The 24,046-nt window shown below is 39.6% G+C and overlaps 1 protein-coding gene across 4 annotated transcripts in view; it reads left to right on the top strand.

Annotated features, from left to right (window-relative positions):
• The window catches only part of Sgms1 (sphingomyelin synthase 1), a 281,398-nt gene that overhangs the window by 230,216 nt on the left and 27,136 nt on the right, over positions 1-24,046 (top strand). For all 4 annotated transcript variants that reach the window (XM_076834575.1, XM_076834576.1, XM_076834578.1 and 1 more), the window contains one exon: positions 9,793-10,645. In XM_076834575.1, the coding sequence (XP_076690690.1) occupies positions 10,005-10,645 (641 nt within the window). In that variant the 5' untranslated portion in view covers positions 9,793-10,004. The remainder of the gene's footprint in view (positions 1-9,792; positions 10,646-24,046) is intronic.

The following is a 24,046-nucleotide window of genomic DNA, read 5'->3' as shown; positions in this document are numbered from 1 at the left end:
AGCTTCACTGCCTGTTCCACAGTTACCTAATGTCACCAGCTCCCTATACTTTTGAGTTTTTTGTTTGATAAATCAGATCGCCACCCCTAGTCCATTGCTTCCCAACGTCACATGGTATTGCTGTTTTCACCTCTGTTCTCTTTGCCTTTCTTATTTTCTTAAAACCCTTTTTAAATTGTTTAAGTGATTTTTGATTGAGTTCAGACAATCAGAAGGGGTTCTATCCCCTGCCTCCCCCATCCCCAAAAGGGGATATGCGTGCTAAATTGAGATCTTTGGGCTTTTATATTGATATAGTTTGTATTGATATACTTTTGCTAATATCTCTTCCTCTTTTGACCTCCCTTTGCCCTTTTGTTCTCTTGTCTTTTCTCCTGAGATATAAGGTACAAGCCAGAGGAGAGAACCTACAGTTTATCTGTACCTTCTTTTAACACAAAACACACCTTTAAAAAAAAAAAATTGTATCATGTTCTTTCCAAATGTTTAGTTGGTCAGATGACGTGTGTGTGTGTGTGTGTGTGTGTGTGTGTGTGTGTGTGTTTTATTGGAGATTGATTGAACCCAGGGTCTCTCACATTAGGCAAGTTTAAGGTTTAAGGTTCATTTCTTTGTTTTATCTCTTTACTGTACCCATTTCTCAGTCTCTTAAAACCTGTCTTATTTTCTCAAATTCATGGTTTGACATACTTCCTATTTTCGTACCTGCCAAATTTCCCTCCTGGTGGATCATTTCCCATGTAATTCATAATTTTCAATTATTTATCATCCTCAGTAAGGCCTTTTTTTTTCCATGAGAGAGTTGTGAGCCCTTGCTTATTGAGAGGTCTCTAACGAGCTGTTTTTTCATTTATTTCTCTTTAGTGTTTACATTAATTTCTTGGCCTGGAAATCTCATCATGTAGGTAGAGTCAGTTTGGACTCTATATTATTGTGTGCCAATTTCATAGGTCTAATTTTTCTGTCTTAAAAGGATCCTTTCTTTGATCAAGGGCCTTGCTGGAATCTGAAAGGTCCCTACCTCTAGCTTCTCAGGTTCAAGTCTGGTTTCCTCCTGAGCCACAGGTGTTAGCCTGTAACTTTTCCACTGTGGCTATGTGATTATTCTTTTTTTAGTACATGGGAAATTTCTTTTCTTTAATTTGAAACTGATTATGGTGTGAAAATTTCAGCGGTTATATTTTATGTTGGTTTTTATATGTTTGGTGTACAAAGGAGATTTATATCACTGGGTTCATGCTCTGGGATTAGAAGCCATCTCTTTTGCATTCTCTTTTATTCTTAAATTTAACCCACTTCTCTTAAGTGTTTTAGGCTCTAGAGACTTGAAGGCAAATGAGGATGGGCTCACATTATGTGCAGAACTAAGGCCCATCAGAGAGCACTGTTGCTGTTGAGTCACACTGGAGGTAGAGACCAGAGCACAGCAAATGGCAGTAGGAAAGGGGAACAGATGGGGACAGCCTTCAAGGGAGGGTCTCTAGGAAGTCACAGCTGATTAGCTAGAGTGAGTGAGGGGAAAGTGAAGTTGAGGAGGAGCAATCTCTTTGCACAGATTCAGGTGTTTTGCTTATTTTTGCAGTTCAGAAGATAGGGCAGGCCATACCCAATACAGTTAAAATCTCTTGCCTGCCACAGCCCTCGCCATTCCCTGTTCTCTGTGACCCATTGACCAAGTGTGCCTGGACTTTAGAGATATTTCTGAAACAGTTGAAAACCTGGCAGATTGAGTTTCCTGGTAGCCTGTTAAATTTATGTCTGCTTCTCTTGAGTTGAAAAGAGACTGAGATAAGAAGGGACTAAGGAATGGTGGGGCAGAGTGGCTTCATTCCTCTCCTCTGACACTGGCTCTGCCAATGGCTTTGCCACTAGCCCCAGCCTCCCAACTGACCACCGTTGGATTTTCTATAGAATAAGGAGGAAAAAAGGAAGGATCTGAACCGTTATCTCCCTCAGATGTCTCCAAATAGCTCCTGTTCTTAGGCATCTATTAAACTCCATGTCAGATTTTTTTTTATAGTTCTACAAGATGGCAGAATTATTTTTACTTTAGAAATGGATAAACCTAGGGCAGTTTAAGTGAGCCAGGTTCCCTAGGGTACTGCATCAAAGTTCTTAGAAGCGAGGAACCTGGCCTTATCCTTTTCCTAAGTTATCTGATTTTTTTGTCACACTCTTGATTGGCACTTATGATGGATTCAGAAGACAGCTTTTTTAATTCCAGCTAAACCAGCAGTGAATTAGAAGGATATAGTTCTCATTTTTGAAGAGAAGAATGGGAAGAAGAGAAAGGAACAGAGTGTTGTGTGATAGAAATAGAGTCTGTGTTAGTCTTTCCCAGGCTTCTCTGGGTGGATGAAATCAGCACTGTGCACGTCAGCCCCTGGGAGAGGGGTGGGATCTGGAAATGCTGCTTGTACCCTGACATTCTCAAGTGCTGCTGGAGGGAAGCCAAGTCCAAGTACTGCCGATTAACCAGGCACATATGAAAATAGCCCTGCTGGCTTCAGACAGAGAGGCAGCTGATCAGTTTAGTGGGAATAGATCATCTTCAAAGGTTGTGGTAATTGAGTTCTAAGATGGAAATCCAATGAGAAAACTATAGTGATTAGTTGTCAAAAGAGCTATGCAGTTTTCCTGATCATAATCACAACAGAGTTTTCAAATGGCCTTTCCGAACATTTGTAGCAGCCTGGGTATTGAAGGAAATCCAGCTGATAGAACAGTTGACGGTCTGATGGTTTGTTGTTGTTTTTCTCTCTGGCATGATGGGAAATGCCTGAGACTAGAATTTCTTCATGTCCTTAGGTTTGCATTTCAACTTTTTTTGTTGGTAGTTTGGCTCACCTCAGAACCATTATGTTTTGGGAATTTGAAGGGTTTTGGAACCTAATATACAGAGGGCAAAGGTTCTGGGTTTTTAGAGAAACCTACAAGCTCATTTCATATTTTTAAAGAAAGCTAGTGTAGGCAGCATCTATTTTTAGTTTTACAATGCAGCTTGCATGTTTAAAAACAGAATATGCTTGAAAGAAGAGCAGTCATTTTCTCCTTCCAAACACAAGTCATGTGTTTATCAGAGAAATTTTAAAATATTGAAAAAAAAAAACCCTGAAAATTATTTCATAATTGCTACCCCAAGTTAACAGTTAAGAAAATGATAAACAGCTTCTGGACTTTTGTCTTATGATATTTACAATACATGTTTTCAAGAATGTTATTCTGTTTGGTAGCCTGTTTATTTGGTTGACGGAAATATAAGTGTATATCACTATAATATAGAAACGTGGTATAATCTCTAGTGGAGGCTTAGTATTCTGCTGTATGATGATTATTAATTGCTATTGTAGAACTTTTTGTTTTTTATTTTATTTTTTCTGTAATGATTCTTTGGATTTTCTGGTTACTAAATATTTATATATACATCTTGTCAAGAAATGACTCAGATGGGGTCTTGGAGTCTGGGAGGTAGGATTCACTGGTGATAGAACTCTGTGGTGTGGATGGGACAGTTGTATATTTCATAGCCCTCAGGGAACAGCTAGAACCATAATGTATGGTATACCGTTGGTACGGCTGATTTCTTTTCATAGATCATACCTGTTAATTTATAAGCAACCAAAAATCATCTGTTTTCCTCTGGCACATTGAGGGCTACCACATTCCAATATAGTTCCTACATTTTGAGAAAGGAGCATAAGAAATGGGGTTAACCTTTGGGTGAGTTACAGGGCAGCCACTGAGAAGGAATGCATTTCAGATATTGTGAAATCTAAGTATTAAGTACCATTAAATATACAAGGTTTGGAGGAGAGAAAGATGTCATCAAATGAGGCTCCTATCACAGCCCACAGTATTGACAGCCTGAGTGGACTGAAAGGCAGATATGTACGCTGCAGCAAGCCCTTCTCACGTCTAAGCAAAGTAGGTCAGCAGACACTTAGTTTAAGGAACCTGTTTTGTAAGGGATGATTTTTATTTGCCAACCAGAGTTGGACTGAGGAACTGTGAACACGGCAGGTAATAGCTATTTAAAATAAAGAACCGTTTAAAGGTTAAGGCATCAAAAGTAATCTAAAACTTCCAAAACTGTAGAGTGAAACAAATATTTAAGTCTTTCAGGTAAACCAATGTGGTTGTTACTCTTAATGATTTTTGTTCTTCAAATATGTATCATTTTATGAGCTCTGCTTATTTGAATTAACTCTTCAAGTGCTAAATAGGAAAATGTACAGCTTTATGTAGACTGATTTGAAGAAGAGCACTGGAAAACTATCCTGAGAATTTAATACCTAGGAGTGTTCCAGTGGGCTGCATCACCTTAAAAGTGACTTTTTAGATAAAGTTCTGGTAGATATGAAGACTTTTACATGAATAGGAAGTTTTACAAAAAGTCAGTGTTTTGTGAAAAACAGTATAAATTCTTTATTTGTATTGCTTTTTCAACAAAGTACTCATAGGGAGTTTTTTTTTTTTTTTTTTTTAATAAAGTGTAAGCTAAGTGTCATATGCCCATCCACAATTTGATCTTGGATGAAGTTGATGATAAGCTATTAAAATAAAATCATGTGTCGTCTCCATGTTGCTTTTGTTTTTGTTTTAGAGCTTTGCTCCATGAGACAGGAAGTTTAATTTACTCTATGTAAGACTTTTATGCGCTACTTCCTACTATCACATGTCATTATCAGCATCTGGAAACCTCTGGAACCCTATCTTTTCCCTGCAGTTTCTTCATTGACATGCCAGCTGTGTTTGTTCAATCTTGGGTCCATTGTGCCTTAAAAAATCATGAAAACTCAATTCTCAATTTCAGGGCAGTTATTTTACAAATCCATTTAATCTTCAAGGAAAGAATAAATTGAACTCAGTTTATTATTTTCTTGTATTTTTATGTATTACTTTATTTTTCAAAGCACTGTCAGGTTTATGTAAATTCCTTTTACTAATGGAATAAGTGGATGGAATAAACTGTTTCATTTCAGGAAACTGAGGTACTGGAGTTAGAGGACAAGTTAATGATAGAGCAAGCATTGGAACTAGAAATTTTCCATCAATAACTGCACATTTTCATTCTTAAAAACCCATGTGTTCAGTTTGTAATTGTGATGGTAGGTTTTTGTTAGCACAACACTGCTTTATTTTTAGACAAGCCAAATAATAACACAATATAATATATTTGTTTGATTTTTGTTTTTATGGTACTAGGGTTTGAACTCAGGGCCTCATGCATGCTAGGCAAGTGCTCTACTACTGAGCTATATCCCCTGATCTCATAATTTGTTGCTTTATTTTTATTTTGTGATAGGGTCTTACTAAATTGCCCAGGCAGGCTTCAAACTTCAGTCCTCCCACCTCAGCCTCCCAAGTAACTGGGATTATAGGACTAGGCCACCATGCCCAACTATAACATAATGAATTCTTTTGGGGATGTATAAACAGACATTCCTAAGTGATATGTTTAGTAATTTTTCTTTTCTTTTTTTTTCCATTTCAGATGAGTTTTTATTGGTGCATTGTAATTATATATAACAGTGGGATTCATTGTTATATATTTATACATGCACACAACAGAACAATATAATTTCCTCAATTTTATTTATTAAAACTTCTGCCTTTTAGGCAAAATAGCATGAACTTAGAGTATAAAAAAAGTTTAAAAATATAATTGTTTTATTTCATCTAAAACATTACCCTTTATTTATTTATTTTGTAATTTCCAGATTTTTTAATGTAAAGTTTTAAAATTTATATATGATAGCAGAATGTATTCCATTTCTTATTACATATATAGAGCACAATTTTTCATATCTCTGGTTGTATATATAATTTATTCACACCATTTGACCCAGCTCTCCTCAGTCTATACCCAAAGGACTTAAAAATAGCATACTACAGGGACACAGTCACATCAATGTTTATAGCAGCACAGTTCACAATAGGTAAACTGTGGAACCAACCTAGATGCCCTTCAACAGATGAACAGATAAAAAAAAAATGTGGCATATATACACAATGGAATATTACTCAGCAATAAAAGAGAATAAAATCATGGCATTTGCAGGTAAATGGATGGAGTTAGAAAAGATAATGCTAAGTGAAGTTAGCCAATCCCAAAAAACCAAATGCCAAATGTTTTCTCTGATATAAGGAGTCTGATTCATAGTGGGATAGGGAGCCGAGCCGGAGCATGGGAGGAATAGACAAACTCTAGATAGGGCAGAGGGGTTGGAGGAGAAGGGAGGGGGCACAGGGTACTTAATGATGTTTAGTAATTTTTCTTGGTTAAATTGTCTTCTATTACAAGAGTAATTGCTTTAACTTATTTTTCTGTTTTAGAAATCTGGCCTTGATAATTAACTATAAATAGTTTATACCACAGCATAGCATATTATCTAAAGGCTTTTATAGCATCTAAGACTAAAATATCTATTTTAAGAATTGGAACCAAATTGAATTTAGCATATTTTTTACTTAGTTGAGACCAGATAAAAGGTCCTCCTTAGCTTAGGACCTGTGGTAACCATGAGCTGTCATTCACCTTTTATCCTCTGGGACACCACCACTTTTTAGAACTTTCTAGACTCTCTGCCCACATGCTCAGATCTGGGAGATGGTTGAAGATCTCACAGCGAGAGAGCGCTGAAGAGCATCTTGGGTCTCAGCCCCAGGACTACCTCTTTGCTATGTATGAAATTTTAGACAAACTATAAACTCACTGGGCTGTGGTATTTATCTCTAAAAATTACAAATGAACAAGAGTTGCTATACTACTTCTGTCTCCCAAATTCTATGATATTTGGGGCAGGATGAATTTATTTACAGTGTTTTTATTCTTATATTAATTTTTCCCAATTCTGAGGGAAGTCTACCAATTTGGTATTCCTTGTTGGTCTCCCAATAATGGATTCTAGGTGGCTCTTCTGGGTGTTGGTGGTAGTTGTTTTCCTAGCCCAGCTGACCATATCTCATCCAACATCCAAATTGGTTTTAAGCAGTCTTTACTATCAGTGTCATTTTCAATACATTTGTTTTCCATTAACCATCAATGTGGTGCAGGGTCTGATATTTTTGAAGATAATGAGCAGTGGTTGAGTACCCACAGGGGCTTTCTGGGGGGGGGGGGGGATGTTTTTGTTACCCTAGTTAACTATGGAATTGAAGTCATTAATTCATCTTGCTATCTCTGAAGAGTTCTCTGGCTTTCAAAAACTGTTTGAAGGTCTTACCTTTTCAAGATTAGTGTTTCTTCATTTGGATGGATGTTTACAGTACTGGCTATACCAGATGAATGTTTGATAGCCTGTATTGAATTACCACCTACCATTTTTTTTTTTAAGTTGATTATCTCTTAAGAGGAGTGATAGGTCTCCGTGGTTCTAGGGGGGTTTCCCATCCTGGCCAACTTCCTGTGTTGGGCAAGGAGAAGAATGAAGAACTTGGGGGAGAAGCCTGGGTTTGTTTCCCTTAGGCCAAGACACTCCACCAAGGATTTTCTTTAGAGTCTTGTAATCACTTCAGGATATTGAAGGGCTCTCTTGATGGTTCCTGTAATTCTGCAGAGGAGTATTTAAGGAAAATTCTGCTGAGGAGGATTTAAGGAAAGGCCTTGGGCCCTATGCTGAGGAGATCCTGTCCTGTGCAACCTTCTGTCTGGTGTGCATGTTTCCTTGCCACTCTGTGGTCAGTCCTCATCACAGGGGAAGTTCCGCTGTGGTGGTGACAGGTGGTCTGAGATCCACTTTGGTTTTGTTTCTCTCTGGAAAATGCTTATCTTATTTTCCTGGAACATCCCAATTGGTTTAAAGCAGTTTTCATTATCAATGTCATTTTCAATAGATTCATTTTTCATTAACCATCAATGTGGTGCAGGGTCTGAGGGATATTTTTGAGAATAATGAGCAGTGGTTGATTGAGTACTTACTGAGTCCTGGGCATGGGAGATACATGGCTGCTGAAGGTTGTTCTAAGTTGTTCTAAGCCTCCTGCGGGAGTCTAGACAGAAACTTAACCAGGGGAGGGTGTGATAAGAAAGGTGCATAGCACTGCAGATTCCTAGAAAAGGGAATACCCTATACTCTTGCAGAGCCTGGAATATCTTTTAAGGTTTTTATTGTCATTGATTGGTTGTTATTTGGGCTGGGAAATTGAAAGTAGACGTGTTCTCCATCCTCATGCCAGAATTAGATTGGGAGTTCAGTGGAGATGAATTGAAGAGAAAAAGTGGTGCAGGATTGGACAGCTTTGATGAAGTCAATTTGAGAAGTCCTGCTAATTATTTTTTTTAATCTGGAGAATTTCCTCATGCTTTTAACATCCTAATGTATACTGTTATACCTGGGAGAGATTATAGTATGCAATTCCTAGGTTTGTTGGTTACGGATTTTTTTTTTAACATAGAACATTTTTTTCAGATTATTATTCCATAAAAACATGTTAAGGAAATGATGTCATCATTAATTTTCAGCTCTTAAACTTCCAGATCTGTGCAAGCTTTTTTGCAGTTGACACATTGACCATATAAGGAAACAGTTAGCCTATAGGTTGTTTTGTTTTGTTTTGTTTTGTTTCAGTGCCAGGGCTGAACCCAAGACCCCTTGGGGTGCTGGCCCTGAGCCACATCCCCAGCCCTGGTAGAATTTTTTCATAGTGATATAAAGTGGACAGTGGCTGGTGGACCTGATCGCTAGTATGAGAAAGGTTAAAAGAGGGCCTGGATACCAACAGACCCTTTTGAAAATTATTGCTTTTTGAGCTAGGTTATGTTTCACCGATTTTCATTTTTTAATCATTGACAATAAAATCCTGTGAAGGAAATATTTTTGATTATCCTCATCCCCGTTTTACAGATGAATGAACTGAAGCTCACATAATGGGTGGAAGGAAAATGCTGGGAGACAAACTGTGGTCTCTTTTCTGCTAAAGGCAGATTATATAGTTATATAAATTTATAAATTTTTGAATCTTTCTTTTGAATTTTCTCTACAGGTATGCCTTTTGATTATTGTGACTTAGCTGGTTAAGTATTTTTAATGAATAAATACACTAAACTAGGGCTCAAAAATTTAACCTGTAACTCTTCTAGACAGGCTACCCCTTGACTAAAGTCAAGTTCCTTGACATTTATAGAAGTAAGATTTTTCATTTATAAATGAGGGAGTTGGATCAGATCCTTCATTTTTAAACCATGGTGCATTCCACAGAAACCCCCAGGGGCTGGGAGTGGAAAGATCAACAAAGCAGGCAGAGCTGTCTCCTTCCCCACCACTTCAGCCCAGGCAGCCAGGTTGGTAACCTCTGATGGGGGGCTCAAGCACATTTGGAAAAAGGGATTCACTGACTTTTTGGTAAAACTGTAAAATTATTGGGCCAGATGATTTGCATTTCTGTAGTTTTCTCTGATATCTATTTAAGTTGCATATAGTATATGCATTTTTAAACATTCTTCACCAGATATAATGATGGATTTAAAAAATTGCCATATTCTTCCACATTATTAAGTACAAAGAGAATCAATGGTTTGTGTAGAGCAGTGTTCAAAGCACTATTGAATTATCCTTAGTAAGTACACCACTGGAAATCCTATAATACATGTGTGTTCTGACCTTATTCTTTTTCAGATCCAACTTAGTGCTGTCAGAGAAGACAAATAACCAGAGAAATGGTGCTCCCTGAAACTATTACATGTTTGAAAACTATGGAGTTCACAACTGACTTTCCATTTTTGTGTGCATGTGTTTTGGGGGAGTTGATATGGAAGTCCCAGTAGCCTAACCTTTTCTTTTGCTTCCACAGAAGGAAGAATTCTGTTCAAAAATGAGGTGAATGAATGCTCATGCACTCAGAAACCCTGCACAGCTTCATGAGGTATTTAACAACTGCCCTGACCATCTTGCCAAACAAGTCTCCACTCATGAGGCCCAATAAGATGAACCAGCCAAGGAGGGACAGTGTCCTGCCCTGTAGGAACAGTGACTGCTGACCTCTGAGAACAAGCTGGGGACTGCATGTCGTCTGCCAGTACAATGAAGGAAGTGGTTTATTGGTCACCCAAGAAGGTGGCAGACTGGCTGTTGGAGAATGCTATGCCAGAATACTGTGAACTTCTAGAACATTTCACAGGCCAGGATTTGATCAACCTAACCCGAGAGGATTTCAAAAAACCCCCCTTGTGCCGAGTCTCCTCTGACAACGGGCAGCGGCTCTTGGACATGATAGAGACCCTGAAAATGGAGCACCACATGGAAGCACACAAGAACGGCCATGCCAACGGACACCTCAACATTGGCGTAGACGTCCCCACCCCTGACGGCAGCTTTAGCATCAAGATTAAACCCAATGGGATGCCAAATGGGTATAGGAAAGAGATGATAAAGATCCCCATGCCAGAATTGGAGCGCTCCCAGTACCCCATGGAGTGGGGCAAGACGTTTCTGGCCTTCCTTTACGCACTTTCCTGTTTTGTTCTCACCACAGTGATGATCTCGGTCGTCCATGAACGAGTGCCTCCTAAGGAGGTGCAGCCTCCACTACCGGACACGTTTTTTGACCATTTTAACCGGGTGCAGTGGGCCTTTTCTATTTGTGAAATTAACGGCATGATCCTTGTAGGACTCTGGTTAATTCAATGGCTGCTCTTAAAATACAAGTAAGTAAAGTCAAAGCTCTAAGATGTGGTGACAGAGGGGTTTATACTCCAGATATCTAGTAATTATTTGGAAGTGAAATTTGTCAAGCAGTTGGAATCAAAGCATATTAACTGCTTTTTCTTTCATTTTTTTTTTAACTACATACTCTGTTGAGCTAACTAAAATTCTGGCAGCTTTAAGAAAATGCTGTTAGTTCCCTGTTTTGTTCAATATTCATACAGCATGATAACTAGGACTGTGAGAGATGATGTTCTGTTTTCACTTAACGAGAAGGAAAACTCTCAGACATCTTTCAGAAAGTACTGGCTGATAAACAGCTGGTAGACCACCTAGTCTTGGTGTTATTAACTCATGAAGTAAATGATTGGCAGCTGGCCTAAGTATTGCGCATGGTGGGGATAGTTTTCCCCACACAGTCAGACCTGGAACCTCACAGATACATATTGAAAGATGAGTTCAGAATAAGTATTCCACAGTGGCTTGGGTTGTTGGGAAAATGATATCCTTAGGATACGACTTGGGGAGGTGGAATGTGGAGGAACCTATGTGTTTTTGTCTTATTTGTTTTGTGGCAATTAAAGCAGTCTGTGACTATTCCATTCAAGTCTCTCAGGGCTTTAAATAGGCACCTCCATTTAGTTTTGTGTGGGTGCAAGTGGTTTTCAGGTCTTAAGCTCTAAACTCAAACATAGATTTCCAAAACCACTTACCTGGGTAACGACTTGTTCTTGTTAATTAATGCCCTTGTCTTTGGTGTCTGACTTTCCTCTGAGTGAAACATCTTTATGACGCCCTTGTGTGGGGTTCTGGCAGCCATTCATGGAGGAAGTTCAGTTCCTCTTGGTGAACTGTTTCACGACCCACAGTGCAGCTAAGTATTGAAGAGATCACCTTAACTCAAGAAAATAAATTGTGGATGTAGAGTTCATCCTGAACTGTCTCTTGACAGAAATGATGGGTATTTTTCCTGGTATTTTATTAAAACTATTTGAGTTTTGTTTTACCTTATAACTTATATCTTTGAATGGAAATGAGAGCAGTTGCTCACTCTTGGCCAGGGAAGGACTATCTTAGTCTAGATAAAGAAAGTCATTGAAGTAGTCAGGGTTTATTTAGGGCTGGTTTGGCAATCCTAAAGTTTAAGCAGAAACTGAAATAAAACTAGTGGTCTGGGCTACATTTGATTTGGTTGAAGAGCTGTTTCTGTTGCTTAGTTTTAAGAGGATGAAGGATATGTTTAGAAATATGGATGTTCAGAATTCCTTAAATGCATTCCTTTGGTTGCCAAACTTCAGTCCTGCTTTTTGAATTTATAAACTTTTTGACTTCTCAACTTTTTTCCCTAAAAGCCCAATGGGGGAAAAATGTTAGTTCTTCTCTACAAAGGAAAGTTTAACTTGAATTATGCTTCCTGGGTTTTTTTTTTTTTTTTCCCTGATTTTTGGTGTTTTGTTTTTGTGTGTTTGTTTCCTAAATTTTTATCAAAATTCTTCCATGCAGGCATATAATTTACTACTCTGGAATCTAGCTTTGAATAAATCACACATGATTCTCACAGAACTGTGGCTTTTAAATGAGTTTATTCTTGTTCAAAGGAACTGTCTTCGATATAGGACTATTTTCTTTAAAATGGTTATTTTTTCCCAGCAAGAGATTTTCCTGAAATATGCAAACTTTTTTATTTTATGTTTTCCTGGTACTTATTGCCAATACTGCTGACACTTATATATTTAAATTGTTCAGCAATAAACTAGCCAATTTGTTTCTTTTACAGAATTAATCCAGGACTGGGATGCAGGCAGCCTGTGTTCTAGCCCAGCCAGGGCCTAATGTGCTGAGTGGTTTGGGTGGATCCCTAAATATTTTTCTCAGAAAATAAGGTCCCCTTAAGTATAAACTTCTGTTGTCCTAGGCAACCATGTGTTCTTTGAATTTAACATTACTGGACATGCCGCTCAGGTTCAGAGTATTTCTGTCTAGAATGCATCCAGCTGAGGATTCTTTAAAATCTTCTTTGAACCATGTGTGGTGGTGCATGCCTGTGATCCCAGCTGCTCCAGGAGGCTGAGGCAGGAGGGTCACAAGTTAGAGGCCAGCCTTGGCAACTTAGTGAGACCTAAAAATTTTAGAAAAGGACTCAGTGGCAAAATGCTAGCTTAGCCTTTTTGAGGTCCTCGGTTCAATCCCCAGTGGTGGACAGGGAGGTGGGGTCCTCCCTCTGGTTTTCACCTCTGGAAAGATAGGGATGTGGGAAGCGAATATTGTCCTAAACATCCCTGCCCCTGTCCTTCTACTGGGCCACACCCCTGCTGTCCATCTCCCTCCTTGTGATCTCTTGTGAGTGTATGTGGCCCACCAGACGTATGAGAGGTAAGAAGATACAGACTGACATATCACGCAGTAGGTAGTGAACTGCATTTCCCTGGCTCTCATAAAGAAGGTTAAAAAGATCTTAATTAAAATTTTAAATTTTGTAGTGTCATAGTTCCCTTGTTGCTAGTTAATTACATATTATAGTATAGCAGTTTTATTCATGCAGCATTTTCAGGAAATAGATCCTTCTGGTATGGAATGTTTTGTTTAACAGAGTGTTAACCTCTCCTTCTTTTTGTGTTTGGCTCTCCTGATTTTCGACCTGTCTCCCCACCCTACCAGGAAGTTTATCACTTAACAGCACACTTTACTCAGCTCCTTGGAATTAAACCTGTTTGGCTATTAATTCCCAATAGGGCCCTTGACTTTGATTTTAAGAGCCCTAGAGCCCTTAAAAAAAATAGCATATTCCATCTTTCTTTTTTGTCCTCTACTTTTCACAGAAGAAATAGGATGAAGCTGTAGAGGATGACTTACAATTGAGGAGTGAGACCACTGGAATTTAGCTAACATCTCCCAGCAGAACACCCTGTAACTTGAGCTTGGAGGTGCTGGAAAACCTTAGTGCTTAAATTGTGACATTTGGCTCTCTCCTTATGTTGTATACAGTTGTTCTTTCCTGTGGAACATAGGTTCTGTTTTATTGCACTTAATTTCCCCTCATTTCATTCTTCACATCTTCCTGTCACGTCTGGATGTATATATGTTTACATAAGCATATATCCTTGTGGGATTTCCATGACATTGAGAAGGGAAAAGCAACAATAATACCTGTCCTTGAGAAATTCTTTGGTTTTTAAAATTGTAAATAAATGTTGTCTCCCCATTTAGAATTGGACTTTCAAGCCACTGACTAGGAAAAATTCCTGGGAATCTGCATTTGTGTCAGACTTCACTGCAAAACAGGTATCCCTTGTTTTAAGAAAGCATGATAAAAAAATATATTAAACATACAGATTTGATAAAGCCTCAAGACTTAAAGACTTTGCATGGCTAAGTCATGGTTAACACGGTGGCACCAATGTGTGATGCGTGTGCCTCCACTCTGTTAGGCCAGGGAGCATACTGTAGAATTTCCAAGTCAAAGGTTTACTAGTCACTAGAGGAATAATTATGACTGAGTGTGGTGGTCAAGGTACCTCAAACTCAACTTGTCTGACGTCAAATATGCTAGCTTTGAAAACTTCTATTTTTTTTCCTTCCTCTCTGACCAGTGGCATTTATCAGAAACCTGAGAGGGCTCCTCCCTTCATTGTCACTGAGTTGAGTCAGTTCCAGCTCTGTCAGTTCTAATTTCAGATACATCTCCTCTTTACACCCCAGGTTGGTGTTCTCAGTCGAGACTCACATGGAGATCCAGTTCCCCAGCCTGAGGCTCAGGGTTCTTCATATTCCAGTCCCTGGCTAGCCTGCCTAACCTCTAGCTACTCCATTCCATGCTTCTCCTTGAACTAGCTCGTAGTACATTTCATTCTATTACTTGTGTGTGTGTGTCTCCTTCACTACTAGATTTTAAGTTTCTCAAAAACTAGATCCCATTCATCATTCATCTTTATATCTTTCTGCCTGGTACAGAGTCTAGCACATAAAAAGACCCAGAAAATGCTCTTTTAAAAATGCATTCGTTCATTCAGCCTGTGTTCACTGAGCAACTTAGTATGTGTTGGGTACTTGTAGACCCTGGGGATGCTACATTGAACAGAGGACCTGGGATTCTCATGAAGCTTATCTTCTGACTGGGGTAAAGTGGCAGTAAACAAATGAATAAATGATAACAGCTAATTTAAGGGAAATGGAGAAAAAGCAGCGTAAAGGGCGAGTGTTGGAGATGGTGAGGAGGGATGGAGCTAGTAATGAGATGACAGTTGAGCACATGAAGGGGAGTGGCATGGGGGCTTTCAGGGGAAGAGCAGTGCAGGCAGGAGACCCAGCAGGTACAGAACTCCTGAGGAGCACCCAAGGGTCTCTGGGGCCCCTGAGCTGGTGGAGTGGGTACTCAAGAGGTCTGTTGAGATGTGGGTGGTGGCTCATGCAGGGCATTTGTGGGTGAAGAGTTGGGATTTTGTTTCCTGTGTGGTAAGTCATTTGAGGTGGAGGATGTGAGCAGATTTATATCTTGAAAGATTCATGACTGTGGCTGCAGTCTAGAGAGCAGGGAAGCAGGATTTGAAGCAGGAGGATTGAATAGGTTGCCACTTCGGAAGTCCAGGTGGTTGAATTGATTCATGTAATGTTTGTTCAGTGAATGAATTTTGGGTGGGTGATGGGAAGTCCTAGCTTCTGTTGCATTTAGAGCTGCCCATCTTTTGTTGGGGTAAGACATTTTCCTGAAAGGAGTAGTGTGAGTCATTTGGGGATTGGGGAACAGATTGTATAAAATTCATTAAATATTGCAGGATATGTTGGTCCATTAGTGGTGGAAATTGTTTTAGAAAAAAAAAAAAAAAAAAGGAGCCTTGGTCAGTTGGGTTGTGGGGTGGAGTTAAAAGAGCTTGGTGGTAGAGTTGTTTGGGAGATAGGGTAGAACATTCTGTTATAAACACCTGACAGAGACATAGTGAGGCTGGTGATGTGGAAATGGTCACTGAGTGGATTCTTTGAAAACTGAGCCCATGCCAAAGGGAAGGGACTAGAGAAGGAAGGGTGGGCAGATCCGGCTTAAGGCCTTCCATGCGTCTGTATTTAGGACTGTTCCTTCCTGATCTGCAGGAAGGAACAAGTATATTCTTCCATATGGTTTTTCTGAGATTATATTCTGATAGTACTGGAATGGATTTTTAGATGTTTACTGGCCTTGTATATTCTATGTTCAGAGATTACTTGGGTAAGAACTTATTTTTTTTGTCATTAAAAAAAATTTTAAAAAATTGTCAATTAATCTTGTATTTTATTTATTTGGTTGTTTGTTTATTATACTGAGGATTGAACACAGGGCCTCACACATGCCAGGCAAGCACTCTATCACTGAGCCATAACTCCAGCCCATTTTGTTGTCATTTTAAAGTTTTATTTAATTAATTTTTTTATTTGGTGCTAGGGATTGAGCCCTAAGCATGCTAAGCATGTACTTTACCACTGAGTTATACCCCCAACCTTATTTAATATTTTTTTTTCCCTTGAAGGCTTGGTTTTAGAGGCCTTGTCTGTTAGGTAGATTTCTGACAACATAAAAACCATATTTTAACCTCTGATAAAGGATCTGGTTTGGAGGGCCTTATCGGTTAGGTGGGTTTCTGCCAACATAAAAAATCCTATAGCATTTTCCTCTCTTCTGTGACTGGAATCTAATTCCCAAGGACAGAATCTTTGAGTTGATTGCAACTGCTTCTGTCAGATGCTAATTTGATTGTTTTGGGTTGTGTTTTATTTAACAGACTAGACTCTCCACTAACATTTATCTTTCATTCTACCCTATTTTAATTCCATCAGTGCTTCTTTTCACATTAAGTTGATTGAATCAAAGTACTTACTCATTCTTCTTCTAATCCCCAAGGAACTTTATGAGCCCAGATACTGTCAACATTTTTCCATTGTTTTATATCTTGATGGTTATGATTAAGTAAAGTTCTTAAAAGCACTTACTGATGTAGAGCATTTGATGTGAAGCAGGTCTTTTCAGGTTCCTGTTCAATAGTTTGTTTTGTAACTTTCAGGAGAGCCTTTTCTTAACGTCATTTCACTTTCTTATAAATTATACTGTAGTTGACCAGAAGGCTAGTCTGTAATGGAACTTTAGGGCATCTTCACATTTAGTTACCAAGAATTATTAGACACTATGTGCTAGGGAGGCACCATTGAGCAGAGCATTTGCATATTTGCATCAAGGTTATGTCCTGGGGAATTTTGTTTGCTCTCACAGTAACATCTCAGCTTTTCCAAGTGTGTGGTTCATGCTGTCTCCAAGTATAAAACAGATGAGAACAAAATTTTCTCATGTTACTGTAGCTTTTTTGGATAACTGCCATTATTTAATTGGCTGTCATATTCTTCTCTAGCAATAAAGCAAGGAGGAACTCAAACATTGTCTCTGCCCCTACACGTGTTGCTGTACCTCCTCTGCTCACTCAGTCTCTTTTATTCTGTTCCTTTTCATCTGTGTTGTCAAAAAACATTTTCATCCTATTCAAGAGACAAGTTCCAAAGTAGCTGATGTTGTAGTAACAATATTTTTTTACATTCATTGTGACATTTGGTTCAGTCAATCCTTAAAATTAGTAGTGTTACGCTCACCTCTCAGAGAAAGTAACCAAGGAGAAGCTGTTGGCTTGCCCCCATCTCACAACAGCCTACATTGGAGAATGAAGACCTCAGTCTGAACCCAGTGTGGAAATCCTGGCATAGTAAGCTGTTATATTAGTGTATAATAATCCTGGCATAACAATCTTTGTCCTCTGAAAGTGTGTTTTCTTAGCAGATACAGTGGCACAGATTTCATGTGCATAGGACAAATAGAATAAAACAGAGCAGTTCAGTTTCTTGGTTATAAGGTTTATGTATTATGTACCATTCAGAAGACACGTGCATGTGCCCCAGAATGGACCAGCCAGCCTTGATAGCTGTCACATCTTGCTGCTCCCCAAATATTGTAGAAAATGTTCTTAGCTTGCTGCTAGCTGACTGCTGCCATGCTGTCACCTCCCAGGTATGGCATGGCTCCTACTACCTCCAGTCTGGGAAATCCCTTTCCTGTTTCTCCACTGGACAGACACATCCAGTTTCATTCTTTCTGTTTCTATCAAATTATCTCTCCTTCCTTTTATTCTGGCCCATGCTCTCTCTAGGTTCTGAGTCTGGGCTAAGATCCTTTCTCTCCTTTCCTGGAGGCCTTGCATAGTCTCCTCTCATCTCCCCTCTTTTCTGAGGGGCATTTGGGGGAGGAATTCCCTAGGGGCTGGATGGCCCATTTAGTACCAGGTTGTTCCTTGCTTCTCGCTCTCACCTTAGGTGACTGGTGGTCTCATCTGCTGCCACTTTTTCTGTTTTTTACCATTTTAGGTCGCATGACCTAAATACTAGTCTAAGCCCTAGAAATTGGAGGGAAATTGGATTCATCCTGGACAGCCTCTAAATTCATTAATCCCAGCAATTTGGCTTTTAAGGTACCTTAAGCATTTTAAGAGGCTTTTTAACAGGATAAAATGAAGAGTAAAACAACGTAGAGAGAGAGAGATACAAAAAGTGACAGCTTTCATGAGTTAATTTTTATTTATAGTACTAAAGAAAACTGAAGTAATGCATCTTGCTTGTAGGCAGGTTAGAAGATAATGGTAAATGGTACTGTTCAAATGTGTCCTCCGAAAGCTCACACGTTGGGAGCTCAATGCCCAAATACACGTTAATGGTATTGGGAGTTGGTGCCTTTGGGGATTAATTAGGATTAGATGAGATCATGAGCATGTGGCCCCCCATCATCTTTAGCATCTTCATAAGAAGAGGAAGAGACGCCCAAGCTAGCATACTTGCTGATCCACCCTGTGGTGCCTTCACCATGTTATGGTGCAGCAAGAAAGCCCTAACCTGAGGCCAGCACCTTACTCTTTCAAAATTCCCGGCCTCCAGAACCATGTGCCAAATGAACTTCATTTCCTTACGAATTACCTGATCTCAGGTATATATTGTTTGTTTTATATCCACAATAAAAAAATGAACTAAGACAATAAATATATAGAAAAAGTCATAATCTTACCAGAGATAAATAATGCTAATTTTGGGGTTCATGTCCTCTTTATTAATCTTTTTCTCTATGTGCTCTTAAATGTGTATTTTTGAGTGGTTTTATTTTTGCCTTGTATTTTATACCATGCCTAAGTGTTCTCTTTTACATCAGAGATGTCTAATCATAATCTGATTTTTTTTTTCTTTATCCCTCCCCAGGGACACTTTACCACTGAGCTACATCCACAGCCCTTTATATTTTTTATTTTGAGATGGGATCTCCCTAAGTTGCAGAGGCTGGACTTGAACTTAACGATCCTCTGCCTAAGCTCCTGAGTAGCTGGGGTTTTAGGTGTTGCCACTGTGCCCGGTGATGATCTGATTTAGAAATCACTACATCTGTCTTCCACCCCACTCCTCAGACCATGACAGGGGTGGTCATGGAGGCTCATCCTTGATTTAGATCCTGTCACCTACCTGCTGGGTGAATTTGGTCAAGCTTCTTACCTGCTATAGTAGCATTGTTTCCTCACCTACCACCTGAGTAATGGTTTCTGTCTCAAACCTTTTATGAGGACTGAATAAAGTATGTAGAGAGCATTTCACAAAGTACTTGGCGTCCTCTTGGTGCCCAGGCCTGCCCTATCCCCTTCTTAGTAAAGAGCCTCGCTGTTCTCCCTGGTTCTCAGTCCAGTGTCCTATTTTGTCTTCTATTCTGGATAATCTCTTCCACCACATCTGGTCTGTCTCACCAGTTCTGTTCCTGCCATAGATCTAACCATCTTCTCTGACCCTTGTCTGTCATGGAGCCTCTTAAGTCACTTTGCAACTTGGCCAACAGAGTGTGTTACTCTAAGACTAACTCATGGGACTCTTTTCCTACCTCATGTAATTTTTTTTAAATTTTAGTTACACATGACAGTGGAATGTGTTTTGGCAGAATATACATACATAGAGTATAACCTATTCTATTTAGGTCGCCACTCTTGTGGTCGTACATGATGTGAGTTACCCTGGTCGCATATACAAATACAAAGCTAGGAAAGTTACGACCAATTAATTTCCTAGACCCCTCCCACACCCTTCCCTTGGTTTCCCTTTGTCTAATCCACTTCTACTCTTCTCTTCCCCATCCTCCCTTGTTGTGGGTTAGCATCCACAAATCAGAGAGACCATTTGGCCTTTGGTTTTTTGGGATTGGTTTATTTCACTTAGCATGATATTCTCCAGTTCCATCCACTTACTAGCAAATGCCATAATTTCATTCTTCTTTATGGCTGAGTAATAGTTCATTGTGTGTATATATACCACATTTTATTTCTCCGTTCATCTGTTGAAGGACACCTAAGTTGGTTTCATAGCGTAGCTTATTGTGAATTGAGCTGCTATAAACATGGATGTGGCTGCATCATTGTAATATGCTGTGTTTAAGTCCCTTGGGTATAGACCGAGGAGAGGGATAACTGGGTCAAATGGTGGTTCCATTCCAAGTTTTCTAAGGAATCTCCATACTGCTTTCTACCACCTCATATAGTTTTAAAGCCTTTGTCCTCATAGTGACCCAGTGGGTCCGGTCCCACCAGACCCAGTGGTTTCTTCTCCACCCTGTCTCCTCTTGGTCTTTGCCCTTCCAACCTCTTGCTGGTCAGCAAACACTTATATCTGCTAGGCTCTGGAATCTTTTCCCACAGATATCTTCATGGTTAACTCCAACAGAAGGAGACCTTCTCTGACTAACTTAATCCCAAATTGTTACCTTCCTTTCCAGTGACCCTGTCACTTATTTTTACCATTTAGCACATATCTAACATGCTCTGCATTTTACATATTTACTTGCTTATTGTCTACCCCGCTACTGTAACAAAGCACTGTGAGCCAGGTTTTTCCACTCTGTTTACTGCTGGATTCCCAGTGCCTAGAACACAAGCCAGTACAGGCATATTCACCATAGGAATGAATAAATAGGGATAGCTGGTAGCATTTATCACATGTTGCATATGCTAGTAATTGTGCCTAGAATTCAATCAATGTTAGCTACTGCTGGTGATGTTTGTGGTTATTATATCTTTAGAAGTTTGTTATGATAGCATGTTACTCATTGCTCCAGACCAAGAACAAACAGTAATCGTTCAGTTCCACTAGCTGTGACTGGACAAGCCCCTAAGACAGCAATTCAGGGTGAGTAAGTTTTGATGAAAGAAAGAAATGAGGAAAGATCTGAGTATACATATACATTGCATCATTTACATATGAATCTACATATTTACATTTTGAATTTATAATACCTACATTTATGCGTACATATATGTAAGCATACATAGATACTTTGTTGATAACCTAAAATACCAACAAAGGAATGTGACTTTTTCATTTCATATGGTTTTATATAGGAGTTTCTGGATGATACTTCTCACCTGTCTCAAGTAGATCATCTTGACCTTTTATTTCATCTTATAATATTTTTCTTTACATTCTGTTATATTCTATATGTGACCCTGGAAATAATATTTTTGTAAAGCCAGATAGAGCAGGGTCAATTTTATAATATGATCCTTTCTTTGCAAATTACCCACATCAGTATGGATTATTACCTGAGCTTAGTTAGCCCTTGAATTATGTTGCAGATATTGTATAGAGTGCATAGGAGCAAAAAATCTTAGCTGCTAACCTCCTTTATGAGCAGTTGATGGAAAGTCTAGAGACCTGGGTTTTCGGCCAGGTTAGTACTTAAACTCGTAATACTTTAATTTCCTCTTCTGTAAAATGGGATAATAATACATGCTACACAGGAATATGATTAGGATAATATCAAAGATGTAAAATTGCTTTGAGTTGGGTGTTTTAAAGGCAGAAGAGCACTGTGCATGTACAGGCATATTCTGGTCTAGAAGCTCGGGTGTGTCTCTTTTCCTTAGGCATAAATGGTCATTGCCCTCTAAGTTCCTGAGAAATATTAAATGAGTTCTAAATCTCCCAGGAGAGCATTTATTTTTCTTGTTTGTTCTTCAGCATTTAGCCTTGCCCTTTCATTTGTTTGACTAGCCTTTCCCCTGCCAGAGTACTGAACTCCAAGCACTGGGGGTTTATGCTCTTCCCTCTGGAGCTGTGGGGAGTGCCCAAGCTGTGATGGTGGAGTGCCCGCTTGGGGCATTCAGGATGCAGGAGTGTAAGGGAGAAAGAAGGCAGGATGCATAGTCCCCAGGGGTTGACAGGCCTCGTTGGATGAATGGAGCCATCTTAATAAATGTTTTAAATTAAGTCAAGGATGTGGGGTAAAGGGATAGTGAGCATCAAGGGCGAGGAATTCTGACAGCTCACTGGACGACTTCATAGGACAAACATTTGTAGGAAAAAAAGGACTTTCAGAGGGAGTCAGAAGTAAAACTACAAAGCACAGAGGGTATTGTTGTGCTGGTTTCACAGATTCCAGTAACAGTCTCACTGGGAATAAAAGAAGAGTAAGGCCCAGCTCTCCCTGAGGCCTGTCTCTAATAGAGGGGTGAAACGTGGTCTCTGTCATTGGTCATTGCCCCTCCGACCTCTTGCTGGCAGTGAGATGGCAGTCTCACTATTAAAAATACAGCTAACCCTCCAAATTCATGGATTCTGCCAATCTTGGATCAAAAAAAAAAAAAATACTCTGGGGAAAAAAATTACATCTGTACTGAACAAGCAGAGACCTGTTTTTTCTTGTCCTTATTACCTAAACAATGTGGCAGAGCAGCGACTTACATAGCATTTACGTTGTATTGGGTAGTATAAGCCATCAAGATTATTTAAAATATAGGAGAGGATGTGTATGTGTTATATAAGGGACTTGAGCATTGTGGGTTTTGGTGTCCCAGGGGCATCCTGGAACCTCCTGTCAGGTGTACCACAGGGCAACTGTATCATAAAATACAAACGAAGTTCTGAAGTGGTTGGTAGGGGTGGTATGGCTCTGTCCAGATGGGGACTCTGTCATGCTTGAGGTGAACAGATAGTAATAAACAGACTAGTGGGAGAGGCCAGGGAAAGAGATTGGTAGGCAAACATGCCTTTTCTTGCCCAGGCAGGAGGATTTCTGTCTGAAAGATAAGACAGAGAAGTGGCTCAGAGTCGTTGAAGGGCACTGTGAGGGGAGTTTGGGAGAGCTAAAACCTGGGAGTTGATAGCAGTTGTCATAATCCAGGGAAACAAGGAGGTTAGTAGCAAAGAATTAAAGGGAAGAAAACAGATTTAAAAACCTCTTTGGAGTTAGCTCAGATTTCAGAATGTGGAAATTGAGGAGTGGGGAAAGGTTTTTCTTTACATTCTGTTATATTCTATATGTAACCCAAATTTAATAACCAATATAATTATTAAATTTGGACTGTGAAGAAATGAAAACAGAAAAATGAGATAGAGGAAGCAGGGGACTACTTGGGAGTAGGCAGTCTGTGGACGAAATGTCCACACCAGGCAGAGTGAGAGACTGTGTTCCAGGAAGAAGGCAGAAGATGGAGTCCAGACAGAGAACTACCAGGCCAGAGATCCTGTCCAAGGCAGAGGGGATTTGCAAGGTGTGATCAGAGAGTGTCAAGGGTAAAGCAGAAGTCTGGAGAATGATGGGAAGAGCAGAGGGAGGCAGAGGTCGAGAGAGGCCAGGCAGATCCAGGGCCTTGTGAAGGATCAGGAGTTTATTCAAGGTATGATTGACAACCTTTGGGGAGCTTAGAGGACATACTCTGTAGAATTTTTTTTTTTTTTTTAATTGTTGGTTGTTCAAAACATTACATAGTTCTTGATATATCATATTTCACACTTTGATTCATGTCGGCTACGATCTACATACTGTGGGGTCGGGCTCCAAATTCCTCAATAGGACACCCATAGCACAACTGTAGAATATTTTTTAAAAGATGATTATGAATGCTCTATGCAGAGTAGACTTTTGGGAGGTGTCTGTTCAGGCTGCTGTAACAAAATACAGTCGTCTGGGTGGCAAATACAAACTTCAGTTTATTTTTCACACTTCTAGAGAGTGGGAGTCCAAGATCAAGGCATAGGCTGCTTAGTGTGTGATGAGAGTCCCATTCCTGGCTACTGATGGCTCCTTCCCATTGTGTCCATGCATAGTGGAAGGGGATTAGCTAGCTCTCTGCAGTGTCCTTTATAAGGGCACTAATCCCATTCTGAGGCTCTGCCTTGGTGATCAGATTTCAATATAGGAATTTGTGGGGTCCATGAATATTCAGACCATAGCCCGGAGGTGAGAATGGCATTCAGGATAATGGGTGGAAAGAAGTGCCATGTGTGGAAGTTCTGGTGAGATAGAAGGTTGGAAACCGGATGACATCAGAAAGACAGATTAAACACATAGCGTGTGGCCGCAGGCTGTAAACTGTTAATGA

This window comes from Callospermophilus lateralis, chromosome 15 (genome assembly GCF_048772815.1).
Source record: "Callospermophilus lateralis isolate mCalLat2 chromosome 15, mCalLat2.hap1, whole genome shotgun sequence".
Classification (NCBI taxonomy): domain Eukaryota; kingdom Metazoa; phylum Chordata; class Mammalia; order Rodentia; family Sciuridae; genus Callospermophilus; species Callospermophilus lateralis.
Note: the sequence above shows the minus strand (reverse complement) of the source record. Positions and strands in the feature narration are given on the sequence as shown.